Genomic DNA, 9,542 nt, shown 5'->3' with positions numbered 1-9,542 from the left:
ATTCTGATTTGATTGGAGTATAAGAATTTGATTACAACTTTTAAGCGTAAGAACTCGCAAAATACATACCCTAATTTCTAACTAACATCCTTTTATATATGTTAACAACCCAAGGAGTCGGTTACCAAAACATCTAATAAGAAAATAGCATCTAGGTAGTGACAACATGTAAGATAATTAACCATATTCAGTACGAAACCTAGGTACATAAAATTTGAAACTTAAAATACTTTCGAAACTATATATTGAAGACTTAAAGTATTAAGATTACAAAATACTTTACATTATGACTCAAACACAGCACATATATACTACGATACTTAACATAAAATTTTTCTCCAAACGTTGTAGTTGAGACGGTCAATAGATGAATTCTTTGATATCAATGATGTTGTAAGGTATTAGATAAGAAATGAGGGGGAAGGCTCATCAATGGTCATTGAAAGCTGAATAGGAGGTCAACAAAGGTAAAGAAAGGTACATTTAAGGAAAGGGAAGCTAGGATTTAGGAGGATCACTCTAATACCATATTAAACGATAATAGCCTCATGAAATATATCTTCTATTAAGAATCAATATATACAAAATACAAGATGGATAAAGGGATAAACATTATAGGCCCAAAGTGCACATAAATATACATACACCATATAATACTCTATGCATTAGCAATTTGTGTGTGAGATGTAGTATAGGTACATAATAGTTATAATTATAGATAAAATGTAACTAAGTTTTGAGTATTCTTACTTATCACATATCCTTACCCAAAAATTGAGCATATCATAATATAAAACAAACCAGCATAAAAATAAATAAAAAAGCATGATCTCCAAATATTACAAAACACCAACACATATTATTATAGATAATGTATCATGTACATAAGCATGACTTCTCATCATGATGGCTAAGTCAAGCAATTCTTAGGTACCAAGATGAACATATATATTTTATTTCCAGTATAGTACGATCCAACATGCACATAAGTTTCAATGAAAAGAACTATGTGAAGATGGAATTAGAGGCGAGTGGCAAAAGGCTATATTCCATGGAAATGTGTTGCCTTTTGGAAGTTGGGGTATGTTTTGAGTGTAATTATTGGAGTTTAGGTCAAATATCTCTGGAGACATTACATCATCATCGATAAACACAACCCTAGCCCTCTTTATAGGTGGAGATTCTGGGCTAGACCTAATCATATGGCATGTGCCAACTTCAGAATCAGAATCAAAATCCTTGATGATGGATTCAGACTCGTCACAAAGGGAAGGAAGAGATATAATTGATATTGGTTTTCTATATTTGGAAATGGTTTGCCTTGTTTTGTATTCTTGTGCAATTCTCTCTAAAAATCTTGATTGTGCTTCAATTTTCACCTTCAGACTCTTTTGAACCTATACACAAAAAACAAAAGAACAATGAAATATTACTTATAGGGTATTCCAAACATATTAGGGATCTTCGCCAAAAACAAAAATGAACACCTAAAATTATCAAAATTTACAAGAACATTCAGTTTTAGTTTATATTTTAGAAAAAAAGAAATAACTAAAATTCACATATAAAAAATAGATCGATATATAAACGAATCATAGGGAATTTAAATAAATTTTTGAAAAGAATAAGACATTGTTTGGATGAACTCGAGTCACTAATGTGAAAATCAAAATTCTAATAAACTAAACTACACTAAATTTCTAGTTTCTTGAAATATATATTTTTTAACAACAAGAATATTTATTGATCAACAAGTTAGCACATAGTTTCTTGAAATAGATTTTTATATACATGAAAACAAATTGGTGAATTTTGGGGAAAATTTGTAACTATAAGGGCTTAAAGACTAGTGGTTTAGCTTAAAAAGGCCTAGCCAATAAGTTACAACCAATTTTCCTAGAAAAATGTGGCTTTTTTAGCTATGTGTAATCACACACTCTCATATTCTTTAGGACCGTCTTTCTCAACAAACTTTCATAGTCTATAATAGAATTTCTTGTCATATATTTCAAATCCATTGGATATCAAAATTGTTAGATTGATACAAATCATGAGAAAGTTATTAGCAACCTAGTACCAAGGACCCCTAAAAGGGTTTGTAATCCTACAATATTTCTCTAAATGAATGGCAACAAGGGATTTGAATGTAAAACCTCTAACAAAGTTACCTCAAGTTGATCGTCCAAGCGTCTTTGGACTTCTATTTGCATTTCTAATGCTTCGTTTAGCTGGAGACCCCTAAAACATGAAGAATCTGCTTGTTAGATAAATAGAAGTTTGTAAATTTATATTTGTATTTTTTTCATGCTGATCAATTTCCCAAGGCATATCATCCCATAACGACAGTACGATAAATGCACATGCATGAACTATTTTTGTAATCCTATTTCTCATAGTCAACAAATATAATAATAATAATAATAATAATAATAATAATAATAATAATAATAATAATAATAATAATAATAATAATATCAATAACTGATATTAAATATGTAACAAACAAAAGTAACTTCCAATTGAAAAGGGTAATTTACATGTGCTAATGAATTAAAGAAGAATGGAAGGCATTAGTTGGGGTGTACTGTCAAGAACGAAGCCATGAAGAGAGGTATCAGATTCAGTTGGTGGAAAAGTCTCGAAATTTATATTTACGAACTTCCTAAAGACTAAGTTAGGGAATAATTATAAAGATTGTTCAAGAATCATGGTAAAATTGCAGATGCCTTTAACGCTAGCAAGAGAAACCATGTAGGAAAAAGTTTTGTTTTGTTAGATTTCTCGATGTTGCACATGTTGGGAGGCTTGAAAGTCAACTGAACAACATTTAGATGTGACACTTTCACCTTTAGGTTAACCTTAAAGAGGATGAGAAAGGTGAATGCTTATAATTCGCGGAAAGGGAATATGTCAAATAAGGATGAAGTTGCACACTTAATATTACATAGTACGATGGCTAGAGCAGATAATAGAAGGAAGGTTAACATATCTTATGGTGAGGCTATTTTCAGACATGAGTGTCAAATAGGGGGATGAAAAACTTCAGGGAATGAAAAATAATGAAGTAGAGGTTGATGATGATCTCCCATGCATCATCCTTAATAAATCTAATTATATAAAAAAATCCATGGAGAAATTGTTGATTAAGGAAATAAGGAACTATTTCATGCTTAATAATATTTACTCTTTTGTCATGGCAAAAGGACTAAAGTATATGGAGCTAAGATATAATGGAGGGCTTACAGAGCATCCTGAATTCGAGGAGAAAGTGATGGTGAAGGCATTTTTTTCTAGGGTGAAACCTCTATGAGTTTGGTAAATTGTATTGATGTGAAACTAGACTTTCTTTCAATAGTAGGGTAGCATCTTTTTCAATAATCGACATGCCGTCAAAGGGGTGGAATTTGGAGACATTTTATAAAGTGGAAAAGATTTAGGGGAAGTTATTGATCCACCATGTTGCTCCAGGGATAGGAGAATCATGACATGGATAAAGTAGGTATATTCAATTATGGACTTAACTTATTAGAAGGATGTCGGGTTTAATTCCGACTTTAGTCAAGAATGGCGACCACTTCTTTGGGAAATAAATGGGTAAGTGTGCATGTTTTATCTTTTGATTAATATGACTAGGCAAAAGAATAAGGCCTAAATAGGTGCCAAATTCCAACTTTCCAGAGCACGTAGAGTGATATTTCCAACTTTGTTTCCTACTTTTTAGCTTAGTAGATAGGTAGCTAGAAAGTACTATTTAAGAATTGTTTATTCTTTTGTTTTCATGGTTTAGTTTATTCTTTTGTTTTCATGGTTCAACAACTAGCTTTTATCTTCCATTATATAGACTTGTATGTATGTTTTCTTTAAGGGAATAAGAACAAAAAAGTTTCCTATCTGCTTTCTTCTTTTCCTTTTTCTCTTTGTGTATGTTTGATCATGAGCATGTTCCTGTTGGATAAGGTGTCTAAGTCCATAACTATATTTGAGATGTACTTGACCCGACCTGGCATGATCCATTTAGGTTGCACTTCACCCGAACTATTTATGGATAATCTTTTGAGAATAGTATGTTTATGATTTATTAATATATTATAAGTTCTAATATATATGAAATCATATTATTTAATTAGTATTGATCTAGAATTAATTTGGTGATAAAAAAGGTGACTAATTAAATGTGGGCTCTTGTATTTATATAGTGTGGGCTATTGCTTAATTAGAATGGGTTGGGCTTGCATGGAAAGTCCATAGATAGTCCATGGAGCTTTAACCCATGGATCTCATGAAAATGAAAGGTCATGGGTATTAGGGTTTACATGAATGTAACCCTAATCCACCACACTATATAAAGGAGTCCTTGGCACTTGAAATGACACTAGTGTGTGTTAGAACTAAGGTGTGGCCGATTTCTAAAAGTGTGTTACTATTTTCTCAAGTTTCCAACGTTTGTGGTGATTTGTGATTTCCATTTGATGCATCCACATTATTGGTGCTAGGCTCTCAAACTCCAAGCAATCAACCACTACTAAAAGGTATGTAATTCTACTAGTGTTTTATGATTCAAGTACCCCATAACATGCTAGTTAGGAAGTAAACCTTGGAAAATTATTATTTGCATGTATCTTAGAGAAAAACATAGATCCAAGGTTTCTAGGGTTGCATGTACACCATAAAAGTGTCAGAATGCTAAATTGTTGAAAAACTCAATATTTTTGCATTCTGCTGAGTGAACTCGCCGAGTCCATAGGGGGACTCGACGAGTCCATGTGTTAATTCATCCTACTCGTCAAGTAGGCTCTTTCACTCGACGAGTAGTAGGCCCTAAATGCAGATTTTCGAGTTTTGTATGGTTTATTTATGATTATTGAAATTGTTGATATGAATGTTCATAAACATATGAGTTTAGAAGATCATAGGAATTATTTGCAAATAGTTTGTTAGTTTCATTCTTGATCTTGATGTGTTTTAATGGAATTCATAATTTATCCTCAAGTTATGGATTACCAAAAGTCACTCTTTTAAAGCTCATTAATAAACACATAGGTTACATGAAAATGAAGAGTCTTCATTTTAATAAATCATTAACTCATAAGTTATGAAGTTGAAAAGTTTTGAAAGTTACAAAACTTGCCCTCGAGTTTTGGAACATGTAAAGTCTCACATTTTTTTTAGAAAACTTTAGTTCCAACCCCTAGAATTTTAAAAGTTAAAATTCAACCCTTATACTTTATAATATTATAAGTTAATTATATATATATATATATATATATATATATATATATATATGTATAAGAACAAGTCGTTTTACCATTACTAGGCCGCATTCACGAAGTCGGTCTATAAGGGGGTATAAGGTTGTTGCCTATAAAATGGCAGCTTAATGGGTGTCCACTCTCACCCACCGCTTCCTTGACTGGTGGATAGTCATTAGCCGAATGAGTAGGACAATGACTTTAATCCTCATTAAAAGTATGATGGATGTAAAGTAACTAAATGTTTTTATAAATTCCCAATCTTAGTTACTTTAGGAAAATGTGAATAACATGCTAACCCATGAAATTACACTTTGCATTTTGCTTAAGTCGTTAGTGGAGCGTGTGTAGTTAACCAGCACATTAACCTGGACTTAACAAGGTAGGCAAAGGGTGGCTTAAGGTTTATCATAGATCGGTGGAGCGTGTGTGGTTAACCGACACATCGGTTAGGTGATAAACATTAAGAGTACCAAGTAATTTGCATAGTTACTTCACACCTTGTTTTGTGATCCTCGGCATCCCAGTCACAAAACTTGAAGGGCACACTCGAGATTGAAACATGTCATTGAAAAGTTCAATGAATCTCAAAAAATCTAGGAGTTTCAACACCAATTAAAAACTATTAATACATTTTGTTTTTCATGGTGTTAATTGGTGAATCGTCATTCACCTACCTTCAAATATTTTATAGCCTGGATTACGGCATCCCTCTTCTAAGATATAAAATATTGTGTTGGGTCCTAGCCTTGATATTATATTTGGGTGTCTTATTGAGGACTATCTTTATATCTAATCTAAACTTGTCCTTGTTTCTTTTCAGATGTCTTCCAATAATGTTGCTTCTGGCTCAAACCCTACCGGCTCCTTCTCTCTCATGAACCTTTGTGGGAGAGTCATCTTCAATGGCTCCAACTTTATGGATTGGATTCAGAACATCAGGATGGTCACTCGTTACGATGACAAGGAATATGTCCTCGACAAGGAGCTTAAGGAACTTGATGAGTCGTCTACTACTCCTGAGGAGATCGCTGAATACCGGACTCATGAGAGAGATTCCACCAAAGTGACATGTATCATGTTGGCCACGATGACAGTTGAGCTCCAAAAGTCCTATGAGGACTATTACCCTTTTGAGATGCACCAGGAGTTGATGGACCGCTACTATCAAAGTGCTCGTCAAGAGAGGTATGACATCATCTCCTCCATGATAACAACCCGGATGAAGGATGGTGAACCCATCACGGGCCACATGCAGAAAATGCGAAGGTATGTGGACCGTTTGCTGAAATTGAATGTGAACTTCCCGAGGAGTTGGCAATTGACATCATTTTGCACTCCTTACCTTCTTGTTATGATCAATTTCGAATGACCTACCACATGAACAAGGAGGAAGTTACACTCAGCAAGCTTCAAGGACTTTTGAAGACTGCGAAAATGGTCTTAAAGGTAAGTCGGTTGTTACTACTCCTACTCCTACCACGGCCTATGTCTTGGCAATCGGGCAAGGTAAAGGGAAGAAGAGGAAGGGCCCTTCGAAGGGTACCAAGGGAAAGTCCCTTGATGGCTCCTCTTTGATTAGAACCAAAAGAGGTTCTGTCACTCCTTCTGCCAACCCTCGGGGTGGTGGTAAAAGGATTAGTTGGGTAGTTTGGTAAAAGGTCCTAAGCTGGAAGGAGTTGGCAGTTTGGACATTAGGAGTCTTAGACCTTAACCCCTTCCTGTTACTCAAATGGTCCTGGAGGTTTAAAGTGGGTCCTAGAGGTCTTTGGAAGGATGTGATTTTGGTTGTTCGGGGATCACTTGGTCGGCTTCTTGGAAGAATTGCACATTGGGGAGAACTGCATGCATCGAGACTGTGTTAGAAACTATTAACAGTGATCACTTGGTCGGCATAACGGGACGACTTCTTATATGCTCAAAACTCTTATGACGGCTTACTTGTCGGTTCTTTAGCGATGCAGAAATCAAGTTTTGTTTGATAGCAAGGTGATTTTTGTCAATTCTATCGTTACTGAAATTAAAGCTTATGCATTCACTTGAATTAAATGTAGAATCAAAGTTGCGGTAGTCGTGTTTGGGAGAATTAGTGTATGGACCCTATGTTGGATCTCTTGCAATTTTACCCTAGCATATCGTTAATGCTCTTAGTATATCGTATTGTTGTTAAAAAAACATACTTGGCAAGCATACACAAGTTATAAAATCTTGATCCACCGAAGTTGTCACTTGAAGGACTCCCGATCGAGCGTACATTCATGCATACAAGCATGTAGCTATATGTATGTCCGCTTATGCATACGTACATACATAAATATATGCATATATACACATATACACATAAATACATACACATCTATAAATCTGTTGACCGACTGACTGACCATTTGGTTATGTCGCTACAAGTCTATTTTCTAGTGTGTGTGTGTGTATATATATATATATATATATATATATATATATATATTAGTTTATAACCCGTGGGAATCACAATTACAAAATTAATTAAACTTTAAGAGTAAAATCTCAAAATTATTAATCACTTATTTTAAATAGATTATTACTTAACAGATTTTTTTAGTTATATAAAATTATAATTATTGATTTAAATAAATATGTAAAATTGTATCACTTTATAATTTGTATTAATTTTATTTTAATTTTTATTCTAATGTTATTAATTTAATGTAATTAGAATGGAAAATTTAAAATTTGAAATTTGAAATGTCAATAGATAACATATGACAAAAACAAATAAAATATGCATTAATTATGAGGACTAATATGGTGATACATGTCAAAATGAGAATAAAACTATAATTTTATTAGAATAGATATATATATATATATATATATATATATATATATATATATATATATATATATATATATATATATATATATATATAGGAGTAAGATCAAATGAGAACACCAAAAAGGTTGAAAACGTGAGAACAAAGTATATTTATTTGTGATTCCATGTATTCATTTATGGAGGAATTGATAAATTTTTACGCATTTAATTTCAATAGAAGAGAAAAAGTATATTCATGTTGATCGTGCGTAAAAATTTATCATTTCTCCACAAATGAATATACTTGTTCTCGCGTTCTCAATCTTTTAGGTGTTCTTATTTGATCATTTCCCCATATATATATATATATATATATATATATATATATATATATATATATATATATATATATATATATATATATATATATATATATATATAGAGAGAGAGAGAGAGAGAGAGAGAGGATAACTCACGACGTTTTGCTGAAGTTCGGAAAAATTTCTGATATGTTTCTACCCTCAAATTTATCTCCTGCATATTATTGTGTATAGAATATAAGTAACCGAGGAGGTGTGTATATGAACATGCACATTCATTTCATCCTGTAGGTTTTTGTATACATCGAGTTTATTCCCAACCAAAATGGTTATTAATTTTAGAGATGATAGAAGAAAATGGTGATGGTTTTATCATAGTTCCGTTGTTAAAGTAAATCCTCTATAAAAATAACAAAAGGGACATAGCATTTTTTGGAACTCTTTGACTTTCTGTCTTGATTTTTATTCAAAAAGGAGTTGTTCTCAGTTCTAGTTCTTCTATCATAATTATGTTTTTTTTCTCATAATCACGGCCAGTCATTTCAGTTGTAGCATCAACTTTTGGTCGTTTGGTTTAGTTTGATGGCTGGAGTGATTTAACCAATTAAACTTGCCTTTGGATGATTCAGGGATGAATTTGGACATCCTGTACTTCTGCAAGACAAATAAAGATTGTATTAACCTTTTGTTCACTTATTTTATTGTAATATAATCTAAAGTTCTTAAGTTATAATCTCACACGCGGATTAATGTTTGTTTAAATATGCATCATTAATGAACGTAGAGAGAGCTAGAAAGATAGAGTTAGAGAAACAAAAATAGATAGAGATAATTTACTTGTAAATGACTTTTGACATGGTAGATTGTAAGTCCTGTTACTCCCATTGTCTTCAGTATACCCTTTGGTGTTGCCCCTACAAATTAAATAGTATATGATCAAACAATATCACTACAAGATTCTACCGAAAACCATTTAGCAACAGAGATCCCTTCGCATGCAAACATTATTTATACTTGCTAGAGTTCTCAATACTTACTATCAGGGCCTCCAAGCTGATTGACTGCCTTTTCGAACAGATCATGAAGTTCTTGAGTCCATTTCAATCGTTCCTTCCCCGCACCATCAGAACGATTTGTACCCATCTCTTCGATAATACGTTTCCCCTTGGAGCTAACCCG

At 32.9% G+C, this 9,542-nt stretch overlaps 1 protein-coding gene across 1 annotated transcript; it reads right to left on the bottom strand.

Annotated features, from left to right (window-relative positions):
• Positions 1 to 914: 914 nt before the first annotated feature.
• On the bottom strand, positions 915 to 9,542 carry LOC145074928 (protein PHOSPHATE STARVATION RESPONSE 3-like). Its single transcript, XM_079021248.1, has 6 exons — positions 9,401 to 9,542; positions 9,201 to 9,277; positions 8,978 to 9,017; positions 8,520 to 8,577; positions 2,169 to 2,238; positions 915 to 1,397 (listed from the first exon to the last, which is right to left on the bottom strand). The coding sequence occupies exons 1-6, from the start codon at positions 9,504 to 9,506 to the stop codon at positions 993 to 995; spliced, it is 756 nt and encodes a 251-aa protein (XP_078877374.1). The 5' UTR covers positions 9,507 to 9,542; the 3' UTR covers positions 915 to 992.

Source organism: Lactuca serriola, chromosome 9, assembly GCF_051521515.1.
Source record: "Lactuca serriola cultivar US96UC23 chromosome 9, Lser_US96UC23_V15, whole genome shotgun sequence".
NCBI classification, from domain to species: Eukaryota; Viridiplantae; Streptophyta; class Magnoliopsida; order Asterales; family Asteraceae; genus Lactuca; species Lactuca serriola.
The sequence above is the reverse complement of the archived record's forward strand: the minus strand, read 5'-3'. Positions and strand labels throughout refer to the sequence as shown.

Bases quoted from the DNA above. Each gene is read 5' to 3' on its own strand.
- LOC145074928 (XM_079021248.1), bottom strand. From the start codon at position 9,506: ATGGGTACAAATCGTTCTGATGGTGCGGGGAAGGAACGATTGAAATGG. The intron at 8,578-8,977 runs GCAAGTTTAATT...AATAATATGCAG, and splicing joins CATCCCTGAATCATCCAAAG to GAGATAAATTTGAGGGTAGA. The intron at 2,239-8,519 runs GTGAGTTATCCT...TTCATGTTTTAG, and splicing joins CCGAACTTCAGCAAAACGTC to GGGTCTCCAGCTAAACGAAG.